At 39.1% G+C, this 20452-nt stretch overlaps 2 protein-coding genes across 3 annotated transcripts; both read right to left on the bottom strand.

The window, feature by feature from the left end:
• Positions 1–405: 405 nt before the first annotated feature.
• Positions 406–5594, bottom strand: LOC139629059 (solute carrier family 22 member 13-like). The gene is made up of 10 exons (XM_071491410.1): positions 5082–5594; positions 4900–5003; positions 4657–4811; positions 4370–4538; positions 4029–4149; positions 3632–3726; positions 3193–3407; positions 3003–3111; positions 2704–2910; positions 406–1526 (listed from the first exon to the last, which is right to left on the bottom strand). Exons 1-10 carry the CDS (start codon positions 5454–5456, stop codon positions 1451–1453), a joined length of 1626 nt encoding a protein of 541 aa, XP_071347511.1. The 5' UTR covers positions 5457–5594; the 3' UTR covers positions 406–1450.
• Positions 5595–5688: 94 nt separating this feature from the next.
• Positions 5689–18487, bottom strand: LOC139629060 (serine/threonine-protein kinase OSR1-like). Of its 2 annotated transcripts, none has more exons than XM_071491413.1 (17): positions 18274–18487; positions 17493–17605; positions 15717–15825; positions 14034–14175; positions 13217–13272; positions 12892–13001; positions 12663–12764; positions 12278–12411; positions 12088–12136; positions 11918–11983; positions 11567–11689; positions 10788–10823; positions 10461–10622; positions 10266–10371; positions 10098–10166; positions 9441–9505; positions 5689–9305 (listed from the first exon to the last, which is right to left on the bottom strand). In XM_071491413.1, exons 1-17 carry the CDS (start codon positions 18341–18343, stop codon positions 9231–9233), a joined length of 1587 nt encoding a protein of 528 aa, XP_071347514.1. In that variant the 5' UTR covers positions 18344–18487; the 3' UTR covers positions 5689–9230. The 2 variants fall into 2 exon arrangements, with proteins under 2 accessions (XP_071347514.1, XP_071347512.1); XM_071491411.1 differs by having other exon boundaries at positions 10266–10383; positions 18274–18478.
• Between the last annotated feature and the right edge of the window lie 1965 nt (positions 18488–20452).

Below are 20452 nucleotides of genomic sequence, written 5' to 3'. Positions count from 1 at the left end.
TGTTCTAGTGCAACTTGAGGTGCAACTGCAAACTTGTCCAATGCAGATCTTTAAGGTTGAATTTTGAACAATTTCCTTAGTCTACATGTGGTTTCGGTGCAACATTTTTGTATCAAGAAGTAGATAATTGATGAAAAACTGAACTCATGAGATGGTGGTGCAATGCCCTCTTGCGCACTCTTCCCCCAGCTGAAAAAATGACTTCCAGACTAGTTTGTGCATTTCAGCTCAGCTCTGTGTATATGTCCTCCCCAATCATTATTTTGCTTTTTCACTGCTACTATATGATCAGCCCTACCTGCCTGGGTCCCTCAAAGACACTAGTCTTAACTCCTACAGCTCAATAAGAGCTGTTGAGTTATCAGTTCAAGAGATTACACTTTCTTACAAGCAAGCCAGACTACATTCTTTATCAGTATTTTATTTTTCCAACAGAGCAGTATGGACAGCAGCAAAGACAGTCCATCGAGTCAGACACAGTATATGAGCAAACACACTGGGTATCTGAGTGATACAAAAGTTAGAACATAGTCCAAATAAAAATATTCAGGAATTTTCATGAATGTAAGCTGAGATAATGAGACATGGTAAAGGCCCAGGACCTTGAGTATTTTCAACACACAGGGTAAATAATAAGATGACTTCATTTTAGACCCTTGGTACTTTGTTAAAATGTGTACATTTTCTTACAATTTGATGCAAATTAGAGACTGGACATTTGGCACTGGAAATTGGCGATTTAGATTGGGACATCCCTGGTCATTCCAGTGATTGGAGTTAAATAGGAAAGGGAGCAAAAACTTGGGTAACTGCTGATATTTGAAAATATCATACACTTTTCTACTATAGCAAAAGCTGTCAGCAGTAATTTCACTGTTGCAGCAGTGTGGATTTCACCAGTCATTCAGGGGGCTGTGCCACAAAACTCACAAGACAGTTGTGCCACCTTGACATGGCACTTTATGCTACACTAAAATAGTGTGAATTCAGCCTTAGTTCGTCAATGTCTGTAGCTAGACATTTTGAACTTTCATTAATAAGATCACCAAAGTGTGTAAATGATCTTGGTCAAGTTTTGCAATGATTGGTCCAGCAGCTGCTGACAAGGCTTTAAGGAAAATGCAGAAAGAAGGCCAGTTGAGCAAAGAGGTAGATGAGATTGACATGATGAAAGAGTTTTGACTCTAGGTCATATTGTTTTCATTACATTACCACCAGTGGGTACAATACCTCATAATTTGGGGCTGTCAAGTGGAAGGAGTTTGGGACCATGCCATGAAATTTCATGTTTCTGTGTCTTTTGTGATTTTTGCTGAACAAGCACATTTAGGAGAGAAAAATAAATAAAAAGAAGAAGAATTGGAACAAAAAGAATGGACCTGGACCACTATTAAGACAAAAAAAAACAACAAACCAAACCAATAGGTTTTCCAAAAATACAGTATGGCGACTAGAGTTTGGTGCATTTTGTGCTGTTGTGGTCGGCCATGTTGAAGTCACTTCCACTCCTCTTGATGGTAATATTCCTATAGTGAACAGGAAACAACAATTTTAGATAATTTCTGCCCGTCACCCTTTTGATTTTTAGTTTGGTATAGTGGTTGGACTATATAGTACAGTGGTGGCTGTTGTTTTTTCCCTGACAGACCCAGTGGCTAACTTATCTCCTTTAACATTACAAGAAATTCATTTCACAAATCTAAAATAATGATGAATTTAAATTCATATTTTTAAGAATGTATTTATTTCAATTTCCACATATGTAAACTGAAGTTAAATGTTTTTCGTTGTTTTAGATTTGTAAGATTGGAAAAATACAAATTGAACGGCATTAAAGATTTATTGTCACCAACCATTGCCACCATTTTTTTCCTTATACTGTTACCATGTAAAGGCTTTAGTGATAGAGCGGTGGTGACTTTTTAGCAAAAGAAATCTAAATACCCAAACACATAAACAGCAAAAACATTCATACTTGTTCATAAACATCATACTCACACATTGTGAATTGATGTCCTGAGATCAGCTCAGAATTTTAACATAGAGGTCCTCTCACCGTATTATTGTAGAAAGGTTAATCAAATTTTAATTATATGTTATAGACAACACAGCTTCGACTGCTTTGAACACTGTATATTCCTCATAATCCTGGCTTCCAGATAGGAAGTGCTGTCGCTTTAACAAACACCACAAACTCTGTTTTTAAATTAAAATACATCGAATTGACCTTATATCTTATTCTCATGGTTTTAGATGTGATGTTGTATCCTGGCCTCTCATAAACTGTGACACAGTGTAATAGCCGTGCATCTGTCCACTGCCATGGTTTCGGCTGCTTCCTTGTTCCGGTAGAGTGGCAAGATCATCCCATAATTTGGCTATCCATTTATAACCTCCCCCTTCATTAGAAGGGCTCTCCACAGCTGTGAGTGTAATTAGCTTGGGGTGGTGAAGTGGTAGTGAGTAGTCGTTATGCTAAGCTAACCCTACTCTGGCTGTAGTTTCATATTAACTGGGTAGATATTAGAGTGGTATCAGCCTTCTCATCAAACTCTACTACACAACTACATGCCATTTTATCCATGCAAGCGAGGTTGGATGCCTGTGTTTGGCCTTTAACTGACCCCAGATAAAAGATAATGCTTCCACAGTTCTTCAGTAGATCACTACAGTAATTTTGTCTGCTCCATTCAGATTGCTTACCTGTTGCCCTGAGCGTCGTTGGTTGAATCAGGAAGCTCTTTTCTGCTGGTCTCAGGAAGGAGGAGGACAAGAGCTCCACTGACCACTGCAAGGCTGCTAAAGACTATAATGGGTATGGACTGGTGGTATATGGCCAACATGTTGACCAACGGAGACAGAAGCCCTGCTACTCTAAATGCTATGGAGCCCAAGCCAACAGCTGTTTGCCTGAAAGAGTGGAACATAGAGTTCACTTTGAAATATATACAGTGTATATGTAGAGTATCAATAATTATTTTATATATCTTAATATTGCATACCTGACAGAAGTGGGAAACAGCTCCTGAATGTAGACCATACATACTGAACCAGCCCAGTTCAAAAAGAACTTTCCTGCAGTTACAAGGGCTGTGATAACAACAGCGCTGTCTGAAATGTAAAACACATTCAACCACTGACTGTTGAATTAATGTATCCTCATTTACTCAATGTGAAGGACAGGAAATTCACCTTGAGGGAAAGCCAGGGTTAAGAGGCAAACAAATCCTCCTGCCAGGAGGGTAAATAACAGGGATTTTTTTCTCCCCACTCGCTCCAGAACCCAGATACAGAGGAGATGTGCTGGAATCTCAGTGATCCCAAATAGGAACTGAACCAGGAAGATGCTCAGACCAAATTTACCCACATTCAGAACGAGGCAGAAGTAACCTAGATTTAATGAAAACCTTAAAATCACAGAACACAACATGAATTAAATTAAAGTAAATTAAATTGAAAAAATGAATTATGATAATTGTTGTTATATGTTCTCTAGTCTTGTGCTGATTCATGTAGCACCATGGTCCTGGAGGAATGTTATTTCGTTTTAACTGTGCATTGTACAAACTGCATGTGATTGAAATGACAATAAAATCCACTTGACTTGAATTGTGAAATGTGCTTAACGTACCAGGCAAAAGATATAATGAATAAATGTTTCATCAGGACTGTTGAGGTTAAGATTGTTTTGATTCTTCCTCTCTGAACTTCTCGTTCCTCAGTTACCTGAAGGGCAAATGTATTATTATTATCAAATAGGACAACACTTAAAAGAATATAGCTGCTAGCAACGATTTTCAGTCCCCAGAGGATGGATATTACTGGCTTTGGTGATCCCTTTACATTGGCGTTGCTTTCCACCCCTGGAGACAGCTCTTGGTGAGTAAAGGACTGAAGTTTCTTCTATACTGGTATGTAAACAACTGCTAATGCTGATGCTGCCTATGCAGCAATAGCAAAACTTACAAATAGTTTCCTTAAAGTCTCATTTGATCAGATGTAATTAAAATTTGGAGAATCTGACTTGCCATATTGAGCAGATTTTCTGGGATTTTCTTTTTATTGATTGCTGCAACTCTGCGAATCAACTTAGTAGCTTCTTCGTTTCTTCCGTTTCCCAGCAACCATCTTGCAGATTCTGGAATCCACCTTAAAAGGTTACAAAAGGGTTAATTACAGTTTTCCTAAACACACTGTAAGCAAAACTGATTTTGCATTTTCTCATTGTGTGATGTAACACAAGAGCAAGGAAGGCAGATACACTTGGGTAAACTGGATTTGGCCAGTTAGATATGAGCAGGGAGTGTGCCAAGAACTGAATACAGCACCGTGCAAAGAATAAAAATAAAAAAGTATATACAACACATACCATATGTATAAGACTACAAAGGCCTGTGCTCCTGACATCACATACTGTGCTGTTCTCCAGTCACGAATAGCATAGATCAGACCAGCCATGGCACACTGTCCAAAACCTCCAAACATCTGGCTCACACAGGAGGCAAACGACCTTTTCTTGACCCCAATCCATTCAGTAGCTACATACAGAATTTAAACAACAAAATCACTGCAGAGCTAGAAGTATAAGATTTTAAATAACAGGAAAACTCCATGTTTTTAATAAAAGTCTATAAAAAAATAAGTAAGAAGTCATACCTAATACAGTGGAGTTCATTCTGTATCCTCCAAGTCCAGCTCCAACTATGAACTGTGACACTATGTAAACATAGAAATTTGGAGACACACCAGCAACTAAGGCGAATATTAGCAGAAGGACAGCTGGTATCTGGGTGGTTCTCTTGCGGCCGTACCTGAAGTTTAGAGAGTGGGTGACCATTCAGGGTTTATGTTTCCCAGCATTTTGCAAATTACCATATATACTGTTTTCTAGTCACTTACGATTCAGCCGTAGGTCCAAAAATGAATGAACCAGTAAGTAAACCAGTCATAATGACTGTCTGCGAAACTTCAGCCATGTTAGACTTCTCACAGACAAGATCAAACTGAAAAAAATCAGTAGGGCAGTCAGCACAGATGGTACCAAAGAGGAAATCACAAATCATACATCATGCTTAACTTACATCGGTGACTATGGTGGCCTCATACAAAGTGTTGTAGTACACCCATCCATTCTGGCACCCTGTGGTCTCATTGAGTCCGTACTCCGTGATGGCACCGATGTCCCAGTCCACAGGGACAAACATGCGACACCTGCTGAAGGTCCCATCCTCCTCTCGGGGCAGAGTCAGGTTCAGCTGCTCCTCTGTGGTCAGGTTAGGATCAGCTCTGAGGATCCAGTCTGTGTTACAGTGTCGCTCTGGATCTGACTGGATAAAAAGGAAACTACAAAAGAAAAGGGGTAGTAAGAAATGTGGAAAGGCTAATACAAGAATGAGAACCTTCTGGAAGAAACCAAAGTCTCCAATGGTCCTCAGAATCTGTCCAAAATCCATCATTTTCACACAGCAGACGATGTGTCAAACAGACTCTGGTAGACTGGCTTATTAAGGCATGGGTCATAGTCAAAATAAATGTTTAACCACTTGACTTCAGCCAGTAACTAAATGTGTGAAAACACATCTCAGGGCCTAATGTACACAGTGTTTGCCAATGGTTGACCTGGCAATGCAAAAAATAAAGCTTTAAGACATCATATTTCAAACAAACATTGTCCACCCTCATTGAGTCCCATCAAGTGACTTTATTCAGCTACTAAAAATCATTTTGCATGTGTTGACATTTTTCAACAATGTATATAATTTTTTAATGAATCTTTCATGTTTTCAGAAATATTCCACCTCAAATAATGCATTTGTAGATGTAGACATTTTATGATTAAGCATATTTAAAAATATATGTCATGATTTGTAAAAAAAAAAAAAAAAAAAAAAAAGTTTAACAAAAAAAATTTACTTGCCAATCATCTCATTAAATTACCACTAATCATTCAGTGCTACCACTAAGAGGCAGAATTATGGTTTTTCTGATGAGTAAACAAGGGTAGGGAAATAAATTTAGAAAAATCTAGGTGACTTTCAGCTCAAAGCTTTTGATCATTTTATCACCAAAATCACATGTACACACACTGGGAGAGCATAAAGTATAACCTGTGCCATCTGTCTTGTTAAAATAACTTTTTATCCATTAGCCTCGGGCAGTTTTCAGTGAGCAAAACTGAATATCATGACATCAAAGCACAGTGTGTGTGATTACAAGCTCCATGTACTTCAAAGAAATAGGCATGTTAACATATCAATAAGGTGCCAATTGAACAAATAATTTGTGCATGATTAATGATGCTCTAACAAAAGGCCAACAGTGGAAAACACTACAAAACAAATTAAACTCTATGTGCAGAACGTGATGAGTCTCAGTCTGCTTGCCTTAATCAATATTTACAAGTAAAATGCTCCTTTTATCCGACATGTACATTTAAACAGTCAATGAATCTACATCGTTACATACAAACCTGTTGGTGTGACAGTGCATGGAGTTGCCATCAAACGTACATTTACAACTTCTTTACATACACCATTTACATCAGTACCTGAACTAGGAGCCATATCACAGCTCTTTGTACGTGGTACAAATCAACCAGACAGCTACACTGGGAGTGACGACAGTGATTTGTTTTTGAGTGTTTATGAAGCAAAGTGACTACAGTACTGTGAAAACAACTTGCCTAGTGACAAAAAATAGAAGTAATTTCTGGCTTGTGGAAAAGTTTAAAGGGTAACTTCACCCAATATATGAAAAAGTTGACTCTTGTGGTATCCAAACATGCAGTCAGTTTTGATTCTGTTTGCTGAGATTCCCGCTGCCCCTCATTAGAGACAAAGACGATGAGGTTTTTGTGGTGTTCATGGCACTGAAAACTTACATTTAAATAAGACCAAGAGTCTACAGCCATGCTAGCTGCTTTCAAACCGCTGTAAATAAATGTCAATGGTAGCATGCCAAGTAGCTCAGAGAGGCAATGCTAACAAGCTGATGTTTAGTAGGTGCAACAATGTTCGCCCTCTTAGTTTGGTCTTTCAGCATGCTAACACTTGCTCATTAGGGCTAAACACAAAGTTCACCTGAGGCTGAGTTTTGAAAACATTTGGTCATTAAATAAAAGTCAGGGGATGACCAAAGTCTTTAGGATTCATCCAGAGGGGGTCATGGATATGTCTACCACATTCCATGGCATGAAGTATTTCACAAAAAACAAAAATCTCAATCTCACTGTGGCGTTAAATCAGGGGATCACCATCCATAGAACGATGCTGCTCGCAGTAACATTCCTCAGTGTCTCCTTTATTATTAATAATCAACAGAACACGGTATCGTTCTTTTTTAGGAACTACATCCATGACTTATCCAGATTAATTGCTGGAATAAAATGTTGTTTCTGACTTTTCCCAAATTAAACTTCAGTGATGTGAAAGTCTACAGCCATGCAAGTAGCCATGCTTTGCAGCAGCGCTTTAACTATATGCTAATATCCTCAGAGAGAAAAGTTTAGCATGTTGATTGATTAGATGGTATGATCTTATTATGACCATATTTTCAGTGTTTAAGCATTTGTTGTCTAGCACTAAACACAAAGTACAGCAGAGGTTGATGGGAATGTCATTAGTTTTGCAGGATTTTGGTCATAAACCAAAGTATTGAAGAAACTCAAATTTTGACCTGATAATAGAGCTAGATGAGAAATCAGAATCACTAAAGTCAAGAGGAGTCGTCCTTCAGAGACATCTATTTAAGAAATTTCATTACAGTCCATCCACTAGTTTTGGAGTAATTTCTGTGAGGACCACAGTAGTGGCCAGAGCCAAGAGCTAAAATCTACATTTGTATTGGGATGGAGGCAGAAAACCCAGAGACAAATATCTCAAACCCATCTGCATGACTAAATGCCACTGAGGCAAGAGACAACAGCTATTTTTGCAATTTGGGTGAACTGCCCCTTTAAGCTTAATTTCATGTTGGTGGAACATTTTCAGTTTTTGAGCGTGCACACCTCCACAGAAGTTCATTAGCAGTCAGCCTGTAACACAAGCTGCCTCAGGCTCAACCCTCATCGCCAGCATTCATGATTTTTCAGCTGTTTCATCAATAACTGTTAACAGGGAAATTACTTCTTAGAAGGGGGGTCATAGAAAAAAACAATTACCCGTGTCCGTCTGTTGGTGTGTTAAGTTTTCATTTGATCGACATACTTGTAAAAATGAAAATAAATCCTCATTGCAGATTTTTAAAGCTGCCCGTTTCGCTGGTTGACTCTCTATGAACTCCTTTTGAGGTACAAGCACAAAAAGCGGTTTTATTCAAGCCAGGAGAAATATTATTTGCAACTAGTGGTCACATATGGTGAAAAGAAAATAACTATTGCATAGTACAAGAATATTAGGAAGGTCATTAATACCTCAAGAAAACGCCATCTGACCGGGTATTGTAACCACAGCTAGGAGACAGAGCAGTTACAGCTGATTTGTGTATATTTGAATTTCAGCAGTGCAGTCAGAGCATAAACACTTGTTATGTTTTAACAAATCACCGCACACTGATACTGTGGACAGAATTCATTGTACTGCTTTAGGCTGCCTTATCTGGTCAATAAAAACTAAATCTATGCTGCAGTGTAATAAGATATTTTTATCAGTGTTAAGTGGGATTTTTTATTTTTTAGATTTACTAGACAGGCGTACAGAAAATACGCCAAATAATCCCACAAATTTAATTTTTCACCAATCACACCGGTAAAATCTATTGTTTGAAGAACTAAGGCTGAATTTACACTTTTCAATTTTCGTGTAGCATAAAGTGCCATGTCAAGGTGGCACAACTCTCTGTGAGTTTTGTGGCACAGTTGATTTAAAAAAAAAAAAAAAAAAGGCAATAACTTCCAGTACTGGCAGGAGATGGTTTGGATTGTGCTTATGTATGAAGAGGAAGAAACAAAAAGAAATTAGGAGTTCATATAGTTGATTGCATCTGTTCTCCCATTTACTGTATAAGCGCACTGTAAACGTTTCAAGTGTGATTCCTGTGATGAACTGAGCCTCTTCTCAATGTGGTCCTCATGCATCCTGCAGTAGTGTCACACTGCTGCCAGCTTCATGTCTCCTCGTCATCACCATCATCTTCTCCCTCCTCTCTTTGGCAGTAGTGGTTTCTTGGAATTGACTACAATGCAGCTGTGCAATACCATTAGTTTCTGTCCTCTGTCGCGGGCCCTGCTTGACTTAACTGATGCTGAGCTGAGCAAATCCAATCAGTTTGACGTCATCAGGGATTTCAGACTCCTCCACACCAGATGCCTGGAAGACAGGGAGCAACATGAACATTTTTCATCTATGATCAAAAAGTGACTTTAATAAAACCATTCAAATATGTTTTACACATCAGTGAACAGAATCTATCGTATTACCAAATGGTTATGTCCGTGTACTCACCAGTTTAAAGGTCAAGTTTTTGTTACTGTGAGGATCATCGACAATCTTTTGCAAATTGGCAGCAACTAGACAGAAGATAAAAGGAAGAGCGACGACGACTTGAGATCACTAACTGGTGTGAAGCCATTACAAACTTTTTCCTCATGCCCAGACATACAAAACAGGAAATAACTGGCTCTGGAACAATGTGCCTGCTCCACAATCATGAACTGGAGGTATTTAGATAATACATATCAGTGGTTTTGCAGGATTTATCATATAAAACTTTACTTGTAGTGACGTGAAATACTGTTACTGATAAAATACTGTGTCACATCTAACATCATTTGTGTTTAGATGCTATGTTGTTAGAAACCCAGAAGACTTATCTCAATCAAGTTTTAAATCTCTCAAATAAATTAATTTTTTTATTATTATTATTTTTATTATAAATCAAACAATTGACTGCATCAGTATGTAACACATGTATATTTAATATGCATATGTTATATAATATTTTAATCATCTGTAAACTGCTTTGGCAACAACATGTTTTTGTTTATGCCAATAAAGTTATTTGAATTGAATTGAATTGCAAACCAAGAAAGTGAATTGACTTCATCAGATAATCTACGCAACTGTAACAATCCCACCTTTCAGTTCTATCTCTCAACTTACCAATGACTAAGTCCCTCCCATCCACCAGCCCGGCTGAAACCAACTCCTGAGAAACTCCGTCAGCAGAGTCTGAGGGGAGACGAGGAGAGGAAAGTCCAAAAAGAGAGAAATGAGACTGCAGTATAACAGCACATGTGAAAATAGAAAAAGCTGGGTGATCATTCCTACCTCTGCCGGGCATGAACTCAAATCGGATGTCATTGAGTTCCTTCTTGGGATTCCTCAGTCTCAGGACGAGGCTGATGGGAACACCGGCATTGGCTGCAGCTGGATCCTGCAACAGCAACTGTAAACAAATTACTGTTCAGCAATTCTGGTTGTCAAGAACTATTGCCGGAGCTAACTAAGCATACTTGCTTTCACCTGAGCAGTGGGTGCATGTGAGGGGCTCGCTGCATGAGTGGGAGCCTGTGGTGGGACGTCCTCTCCTGTCCGGCCCACACTCGCAGGGCTCTCGTGTGCTGCACTAGGTGCTGCACCAGGTGCCTGCAGGTGCCCTGTAGAGCCATCTGCTGGTGGGAAAAGCTGAGAGACAACGAATTTGCAAATAAATCAGCAGGTGATTTCATTTTACACGAATGAATAAAACAAAAAAAAGTGGACACACATCAGACAGTCATGCAGATTGCTCTGACAAGGCATTACGATAAATCAAGATTTTCAGGTCATGTCCACCACAAATAGACTCACCTCCATATTCTGGGACCCGTCCTTCACTCTGGGTGACTGCAGAATGGACATGACAGATTGTCAGGATTAAAAACATGCAAGTCTCCTTTTATCCCCCAAATGTATGGACTGATGAAGTATTGTTGGATTGAAGGAATTTGATACATGGTAGGTGACATTACACACAGAGCTTAACTGAAATCACAGGTAAGATAACAGACAGTAAAATCCCACAGCCAGACATGAATTGAGTGTGAACACAGGAAAATTATTTAAACGGGAAACCTGAGCAGGTGGTTTAGGCCAGTTTTTCTCCTTAGGATTGAGTTCTAACAGTTGACTGAAGTTTTCACACCAGGACACACCTATTTAATAATTGTTCCTATTTATGTTTAACCCTCACATTTTCCCCTTTTTTATTTAAATATTGCAGATTATTCACTATTTAAAAACATAACCATTTAATTGACCCCAACAGGATATGAGAATTATTAAAATTCTTAAGTCCTAATTGCATCTTTTATTTGCTACAAGGCTGCAGCAATATGCATATATAATTGAACAAAAGCAAGTTGTTTCTAGGTCAGATCATGTTTGAGAATTAGGTGTTTCTTAGTTGAGTCACCTGAGTAACCTAAATGAAACAGGTGGCCTCAACAAAAAGAAACTCAAGCTTGGCTGGGAACCAGTAGTCCAACAGCACCATCTGCTGGTCCAAAGGACACTGAGAATACACAGTACAGTGGCCTTATAAAGTAAATGGATTGACTCCTGGAAGATGCAGACATGCAGAGTCTCACCCGCAGAGCTGCCACAGCAGCTTTGCCCTCCTCGCTCTCCTCATCCAACTCATCATCGCTCCATTCCCAACCACCGTCCTCCGTCTTGTGGAGACGGCCACTCGAGCCGGGCACACGGCGCACCTACATGATGCATTTTTTAAGAAAGGAAACAAAACGCTAATTAAAAGAATTGCAACATTTAATAATTACTTGTTCATTATGCCTTCGTGGTTAATATTTTTTTTTAGAGTTGCACAGGCATATTCCAGCATTGATTAGACAGAAACTGGGACACACCCTGCACAAAGCCAACACACCGCTGAAGTAGCAAAACAATATTGTATGTTCAGTGCTTTGATGGAGGCAGACCTTTTTTGATCGCTCTGTTATTGTTGGACCTTTGTATAGAAGCTTCTCCTGCAAGTACTCGTTGTTCTGTGACAGAAAGACAAACATTTCTTACAGGATCTATGATTGTTCTCATTGGAAAATGCAGAAATGTTTTCAGTTTATTTTTCCAATAGTGATGTAAGACTCACCTTTGCTTTTGTGAAGAATTTGTGCTTCAGCAACTCAGCAGCAGTTGGCCTAAATAGCGAAGAGACACAGGGCTGCTCATTATACTCATTACACAACTGGGGAGTCTTAGGAAGAGTAAAAGCAAAACAAGCACAACTTTAATCTGGCATTAGGTTAAAAAAAAGAAAAACAGTTTAGGGACTAACTGACCTTTTTTCAGGATCTTTCTGTAAACACAGGGAGAGCATCTTCCTGAAGGATTTGCCGTACTTCTTAACCATTTCCTTATCTGTGATGCCCGTCTCCAGACAAGGAGGGTCATTCTGCAAAGTCAACATCAGCACCTACAGGCACGCAAAGATCAGCTTTAGTCAGTCAACAGATAAAAAAAATAAACTGTTAAGTACAGAGGGTATCTTTATCAAAGCTAGGAGAAAGGCTGGACAAACTCATCTATTATAAAACTTTGAACAGAATTAAGAATATCAGCATTTTTATAATATGCTTATAAATGTATAAATTTATAAATGTTTCTCTTTCTCTTTCTTTCTAGTGAAATAAGGAAAATAGATGCAGTAAGTGCACAGACGGTTACCTTCATTGGTGGGTATTTGTGATACGGTGCTGCCCCTGTGGCAAGTTCAATGGCTGTTATCCCAAAACTCCAGATGTCTGCTTTGAAGTCATAGCCACGGACCTGTGGATTAGAAACAGAACCCTGTGAATAAAGCTCTCTAGTCCTCCTTTTATATATGTAGTTATGAGGCATTACAGAGCGAAAAAAGAGGCAGAGAAAGAAGCTATCTACAAAGCAAGCCTTCTACCTGCTCCATGACCTCTGGGGCCATCCAGCACGGCGTCCCCACAAATGTTTTTCGAACCTTGTTCCTGGTCATGTCACCTCCAGCTGCTAGAAAGGCACTCACACCAAAGTCTAGGGTGTGTTTGTGTAAGTGTGAGTGTATGAAAAAGAAAAAAAAAAGAGAAAATCAGATTTTTAAGTGATCAGACAAACTCCCCTCCCCCCTTTTGTTCATTTGGATAACGTATCAGAATATAAAATAGATCTGCACAGAAGCAGTCTACAGAGTGTAACTGTATATCATCTGAAGTTGTACAGCCACGGTAGATGTGGAGAAAACACTGTACCAGCAATTTGCACAGAGCCATCGTCCCCCAGAAGAATATTTCCAGCCTTCAGATCCCTGTGCATGAGGAAACAGAGGATTAAATCATGTACATTTAAGATATCACGAGTCAGTGATATCTCCAACAGAGGAGTGGCTAGGCTGTGCATACTGGCTCTGCATATGAACAAATACTCTTTGATCTGTTTCATCTTACGCCCCCTGATTTCTGTTTGGATACATTGAGTGCAAGCTATGCACATAGAGCCAGAGTGGATTAACCTGCTCCCAACCCTCCCTGCCCCTCCCTTTCCTGATTAGGTATAAGTGAGTTAGCCACAGCATCTGAGCTCTATCAGCAGCTGCTCTCTGTCTGCTGAAATACTGTCCACACACTGTAACTGTCACACCAGATACATTTCATTTTCTCTTAAAAGAGAATAATACATCTTTCAAAATAAACCAATCAAGTCACAATAATAACTAAATACACTCTTTTAAGAGACAAGTGTGAATGGATGATCTGTTTGTTTGAAAGAAGTACACACAAGACAGAGGATACAGAGAGGCCTTTCTTCTCAGCAGTGGTTCACCCTGTTCCTGGGAGGAACCTTTATGTAAAACAAACCTCCTCAATTATGCATTTTCAATGTGTTAAATATTGAAGGAGTGAGGTCTAGTTCAAACTGCACACTCATATGCAGAGACGAAAGGCCCAGTGTGTGAGTGAGAGTATATGGTGCAACATGGTGGTTACCATGAGTCAAAGTGCCGTAGCACAGTGTACAGTGATAGTGAGGCATTGCCCTGCAGTGTGGTGACACATCATCGTAACTCACCGATGTATCTGGCCATTTTTGTGAAGGTACTCCAGCCCCTCCAAGACTTCTTTCAGGATGGTGGCGATACTGGCCTCATCCAAAACTCCAGTCTTGTGCTCGCCACGAGAGATGATATGTTTGATGATGTCCAACACAGAGCCTGAAAGACAGGTGGAGACTTGTCAACAATACAGCTCCAGTCTCCAGTTTGGCAAGTGGTTAAAGGCACATTGAGTCCCATTTATCTGGTAGTTGTTTTGTACTCTAAACAAAACCAGCAGAGCCATATCCTGCTTTTAACACCACAAAACAAAGCCTGCCACAACTCTTCACCTGCACCAGCAGCAGCACCTGACCTCCTCAGCTTATGGAAGAATGCATGTCAACTTACAAGTAACCTGCAACTAAAGTATTAATTTTCTGTTCTTCTGTTGTTTGTCTGGGAATGGAGACGGTCACCTCAAAGCATCCTGCCTTCACAAGTTGCTAAAAAGTGTCAAAAAGCTGATGCTCAGAGGGTCTCAAAACTTCAGAAATAATTAAAATAATAGTAGTAAATATGCTGTTGAAGTGGGAGACTTTTCATAGCACTGTAAATCCCCACATGTCACTAATTTTTAAGTGGCCTCCCATAAGCTAGACAAATAAACTGATAAAACACTTTAAGACAGGAGAGGTAGGTTTTACACTCAGCAGTTCTTGTCATCACCGTTAAGCCTGACATCCAACCAGCAGACTTCAGGAAGTTACTGCGTATTGTAAAACCACATTATGCTGTTTTTAGACTTTGTGTTTGCCTGGATTAAAGTGACGGGTGTAATGTGTTAATTAGTGAGCTTTAGGTGCAAGGAAGCAGATTTTGTTACCAGTAGACAGACTAGCTCTTTACCCCTGTCTCAAGTCCTTATGCTAAGATAAGATAACCTAAGTTCAGCTTCATATTAAGCATACAGAGTGGTATCAGCCGTCTCATCCAACATGCAGCAAGACAGCAACCAGTCTTTTTTCCAAAAAGTTCAAACTATTCCATTAATCCTTATCCAGAAACACACAAAATAAAATAAGATTCAGCCACATTTGATGTCTGATTAAATAATGTCTAGTGATTACAACTGACTTTAGATCAACATCTTCAATTTTGACTCAAGTGTTTGAATTTATGACAACAAAGTACTTCCACATTGGCACAGTTGTGTTTTGTTTTGTTTTTTTTTGTTTTTTGGCAAGCAAATTTTGTAGCATAATCACTTCCTACCTCATTTAAATGTCCCTATCACTTCAAACTAATCACGAAGCGTATACAGCCATAGTGGTGTTTTCAGAGTTATCAGAATCAGAATCAGAATCAGAATCAGGTTTATTGCCAAGTATGTTTTCACGTACAAGGAATTTTTTCTGGTGATTGGTGCAGAGCGCACCAAAACACCGAGACAGCCATCTGCGGCGCCATTAAATTATACAGGTATAATGTAGAGAAAAACATGTCAAACAAAAACTCTGAAACAATACAAACTACTACATGACCAGATTAAGCCAAATAGTTAATTCAAATATGCAGTTCATGTTCAAACCTGAGCTTATTTGAGATAAAAGATGGGAGATAGGACAAAGAAAGTCAGTTCAAAGTCAAGGTGACTATAACATTTAGCCAAGGGCAAGTCAAGTCAGAGGAAAAGTTTCTTTCAGCATTACAGAACTTACCACCACTGAGCAGCTTCATCACCAGCCACAGTTCATCCTTCACCACAAAGGAAGTGTAGTAAGACACAATGTTCGGATGGTGGCATTGGCTCATAGCCTGGATCTCTTTCTGCAAGAAAAATGTGGGATAAAAGGTCATACAAGGATTTGATCTTTTAAACTGAACTTTCATTTAATAAAATCATATTGCAAATGTGACTTGAATCAAACAACCCAGTCCCTGCTGTTACTCATTGCACACAAAAGCTCCCTGTTGAAACGGCCAAAACCTAAATCAGGAGTACACAGGGCCTCTGACTCCAGACAGTGGAGTAACCTGGGTTACATCACCACTGGGTCACCAAGCCAAGATATTTTTAACCTAGATGACAGACATAGGTGAATTAAGGACCTAGATATATTATATAAGCACTGAGTAGGTACACGTCTTGGAAGATAGAAAGACAGGACAACGTAATAAAATATTCACATCAAATAGCATAAATTGGATGTTGATATATGAAAGTCCTTAAAAATCACTAATTGGCCCAAGATGAGGCAGAAATGACTGATGCACTGCAGAGCCAAGTCATCCCTTGGATGTTATACCCTAACAATTCATTACAATTCTGTATTTGTTAAACAGGCAAAAAAAAACAACAAATAATTTGCACAAAAACTGCATTAAAAAAAAAATCAAGACGATAGAGAAATGACAACCAGAAGAGATACTGCTATCATGACTGTACGAAAGTACCATCTCCTACTTTACTTTTGGTTTCATTAGACCCGTGTAGGAAACAATAAGTAGAACTACTTAATGGCAGTATTAGATTTGCAGGACTTTTGCATCAATGTGAATTATTTACCTGGACTTGTCTAACATATACTTTACTGCAATAAACTTAAATTTATTGCATTCAACAAAAAATTATATTCCCACCTGGTTATTTTACCAATAAATTGTTTAATTTAATCTGAAGAACAACTGTAGAATTTTTTCCTTTACTATATAAAGTTACATGTTCCTTGATAGATGATTGTATCTGTATCTCCCACCCCAACAGTATGCATCAAAACTTGATTTGTCAACTGGTCGCAGGGTTGGATCACATATTACCATTTTATAAATCACTAGCAGTTTATTTATTTATTTACTTATTTATTTTTAACATAATTCAAGTAATATATGGCAAAATCCTGCATATCCATCGTGCAGAAATCATGCAAACCTTTGCCCCTACACTTGTGTTAAGATTTCTAAAACTTAAAGAGGTTGAAAACAATAACATGTTGCTTATTTAACATCTATATTTTAATTATTCATCGATGTTATTTTTATACCATGTAACAACTGTTAAATGTAGGACCCAATGGTTAATGTTGCAACAGGACACTGGCAGATTCCAGCTCATAGCTTGATTGCAATGAGCTATGTAACAGAGTGTTTAGGACTCTGACTTCTCTCATCTCATCTGAGTGTTTGCAGCTGTGTTACAGCCCATTTAAATATCAACATTCAAAAGTAAAATAATACAAAGAAAACTAATATTTCTGTGCGTATTAGTAAAACCATTATTGCACTGGAACATTCCATTTATTTCTATTTAATGTGTTTTTATTAGTGTCTTATTGATTTTTCCCAGCTCGTACTCAGTAGTGGATGTGGTGTCAAGCTTTTTATCTGTCTTTAACTGATCTGACCCCCCCAACCCAAACCACTGCCAGGAAACAGACAACACACATAAAAACATCTGGGCTGCAGCTGCAGGTCCACATTTTGCTCTAGTTGATTACCAGGAGCTCATCCATGCTAGTCTGACACTTTTCCAGGTTGATACGTTTGATGGCCACCTTCTCCTTTCTCGGCTTGCAGTACGCTGCCTGGACAACTGCAGTGGCTCCGCTCCCTGAGGAAAACAGCATTAGGAGTGTAACCATCACACTGCAGTAAAGCCTTTGACTTTTGAGCATGACGGCTCATATAAAGCTTTTGTGAGAAGGTGCTAAATTTGAAATGCAAAGACAGAGGGTGCTAAAATTTGAGCAGAAACTAGTTTCTAAGGCTGGGGACTATGGTTACTGACAGAATTATACAGTTCTGTATTTTGCATCATCAATTCACATTTAACTGAATAAGAAATGGCAGTTAGATACCACATTAGACCAACTCTCTTGATGAAGGTCATGTTGGTCATGTTGCCTAGAGTAGTGTAAAGTATGAGTGGTTCGCTATAAGCCATATCATACTTTCAGCAAATGACCACCTCCCACTTCAACAACTGACTTATCTACACGAACTGTAGGCTAACGTGCCTTAGCTAGCCGTTTAGCTTCGTGCTGACTTACTAAGAGGCTCTCTCACTTTAGCTTGCCAACTATCAGAAGCAGTTAACTAATTTGGCCTAGGCCGAGGACACCCTGCTGAGCTGTTAACCTTCCTACAACGTAGCAACGGGTTGTGACTGGCCTTCTGTTAGCTACAGACATGCGATGCTAGTTGGCTAGTGGCAGTTGGCAGCCAACACCGCTGTAGAGACAGGCTAGGGTGCTAGCGTTAGCAAGCTAAGCTACTCACCTATCACCTCATTGAGTTCGTAGTCATCCTTGTCGATTGACCAGGATTGAGAGGACTGGTCGTCTGCCATGGCGTCGCTGTTTGAAGGATGTAAACAATGCTTCTAATTAAGACGCTGTCTGGGGTAATATCTTTGTGATCACTCCATTCGGCTCCGGTGATGCTGGCTGCTGCTGTTCCGCTGACAACTCCTACCGCTCCTGTCAACACAACTTTAGCGCGACTGACGCTGCGACTTACGTACGACCCAGGAAGAAGGACGAAGTTACCGCCATCTTGAGTGTGGCAAAAATGAGCTAAATATCTGTAAAATCCGAAAACCTCGGTAACAGACAATATACTGTTAAAAGTAATTGTTGAAGGAAGCATTAGCTGAAATATGTTAGTATTTACAACAGAGATATTCATTATATTACTCTTATATTTCGCACCTGTAAAATTATGTCCAGTACACCCGGTAGGGGGAGCTAATGTCTCAACTAAGACTCTACTACTGTCTGGGCTTTTTTCTTGCACAGTTGAAAAGTGAAATTTGAGAGGCCTATCGAGAAAATACCACATGCAGCAGTAGTCAGATGATTTACTCCAATAAAAGTAGCAACACTGCAAAATAAATTACTCCCTTGCAAGCAAAAATTCTGTGTTCAACATTTTATCTAAGAAACATGTAGTCATGCAGAATGGTCCCTTTGTGTTGTATAATTAGGGTTTCGACCCTTATCAGTGCATTAACATGTAAGCAGTACTTAAATATTGTAGTTGTATGAGGTGGTGCCGATTTAACTGATTTACATAATCCTGGGTTGTTTAATCTATAACAATTTATTGTTATATAAACTCATATGTTTTGTATGTAAAATCTTGAAAAGTTGCCTATCAACAATAGCTGTTGATTCAATTTAGTGGAGTAAAACAAACAAAAAAAAATCCACATGTAGTTGTATAAAGTAAAATTCAAGTAGAGTATGTGTACTTTAAAATTGTACTGATAAGTACAGTACATGTTTATGGTTTATTTGTAGACTACTTTGAGATCCCTCAGCAGGTAATATCCATGTCATAATGTTTTACATTAGCAACAGTCCACTCTCGCCAGGAGGTTTCATGAAAAACAGATAATGTGTACTGTGCTAAAACTCAATACACTGAAGTATTCATTACTAAATGTAACTTTAAAGAATTTGTGACAGATTCACACCAGGCAGTGATCTATATTTTCTTGTTCTTTGTCTAAATTCTTCTTTGGGACATGCCCTTTGCTAGGAATTTGTATAATTTATGTCACCGAAACAGTGCTGTGAGACGTGGATGTTTTGGGGAAAACCTGCGAAACTATGGCTGGTATCAGTGGTATGTGAGGAAACAGCAGGGCCTGTTCTTGCTTGTTTTAAAGGCACAGACACTGAGCAAAGACACAGACTTCATCAACAAGAGAAACTCACAGGTACAGTTATTACAGTGTTTTGTATTGATGAGAAGCCACTCTTAATTGGCTGGTTCCATGGTTCCTTAATGGCACCTTGCTCTTTATACCTTAAATACATCTTTCCTGGACTAAATAATGATTTATATTTATGTTTTTTTCTCACTGGACAGGTTTGCAAGTGTATGAAAGGTGAAGTTCAGATAAAGATATCTGTCTCTCGGAATAGTTAAAGATACTAAGATATACATTTGCAGTCACAGTTTCTTGTGCATTTAAGAAAATAACCCACGTCTTGTATTCCCAAACATGCATCCATGGCAGCAAAACAAATCTAAAGATCATAGTGTACTCTGTTTCCCTAACCTCGTGGATTTTGGACGTAGTCGACCCTTGCCAGGAAGCCCCTGCCCCTGATGCTGCATTAAAGCCCACTCATCCTGATGCTGACAGTGCGCTGAGGGTAAGCCAGGCCTGAAAGGGAAGTGCTGAGAGCCACAGGAGCCCCAGTGCCCCAATGATTGCAGTGCTATTATCCAGCCATGGCTAAGCTGCACATGAAAAGGAAATGAAAACACTTCATCTTCTCCATTCATTGTGACCAATATTCTCAAACTTACCGTCAACTATGTGGACTGGCAGCAGGCCAACTCTGCTTTTCATTTTGATATCTACATTCTGATCAAATAAGGAACAGGTGTCCACATCAAAATACAATTACTAAATGCTTTAGCAGAAGTTGACTGTAGACATGTG

Source organism: Trachinotus anak, unplaced genomic scaffold, assembly GCF_046630095.1.
Source record: "Trachinotus anak isolate AG129_WGS33_773 ecotype Australia unplaced genomic scaffold, CSIRO_AGI_Tana_v1 ptg000012l, whole genome shotgun sequence".
Classification (NCBI taxonomy): domain Eukaryota; kingdom Metazoa; phylum Chordata; class Actinopteri; order Carangiformes; family Carangidae; genus Trachinotus; species Trachinotus anak.
This window is presented reverse-complemented; position numbering and strand designations above follow the sequence as displayed.

Excerpts from the sequence above, each read along its gene's own strand:
- LOC139629059 (XM_071491410.1), bottom strand. The coding sequence starts at position 5,456 with ATGATGGATTTTGGACAGATTCTGAGGACCATTGGAGACTTTGGTTTC. Across the intron at positions 3,727-4,028 it reads CAGAAAATCTGCTCAATATG|GTAACTGAGGAACGAGAAGT; the intron begins GCAAGTCAGATT and ends TTTGCCCTTCAG. Across the intron at positions 3,112-3,192 it reads AACCCTGGCTTTCCCTCAAG|ACAGCGCTGTTGTTATCACA; the intron begins GTGAATTTCCTG and ends TTTACATTTCAG.
- LOC139629060 (XM_071491411.1), bottom strand. The coding sequence starts at position 18,343 with ATGGCAGACGACCAGTCCTCTCAATCCTGGTCAATCGACAAGGATGAC. Across the intron at positions 15,826-17,492 it reads CTAGCATGGATGAGCTCCTG|AAAGAGATCCAGGCTATGAG; the intron begins GTAATCAACTAG and ends TTTTTCTTGCAG. Across the intron at positions 13,273-14,033 it reads AAAAATGGCCAGATACATCG|GGATCTGAAGGCTGGAAATA; the intron begins GTGAGTTACGAT and ends CCTCATGCACAG.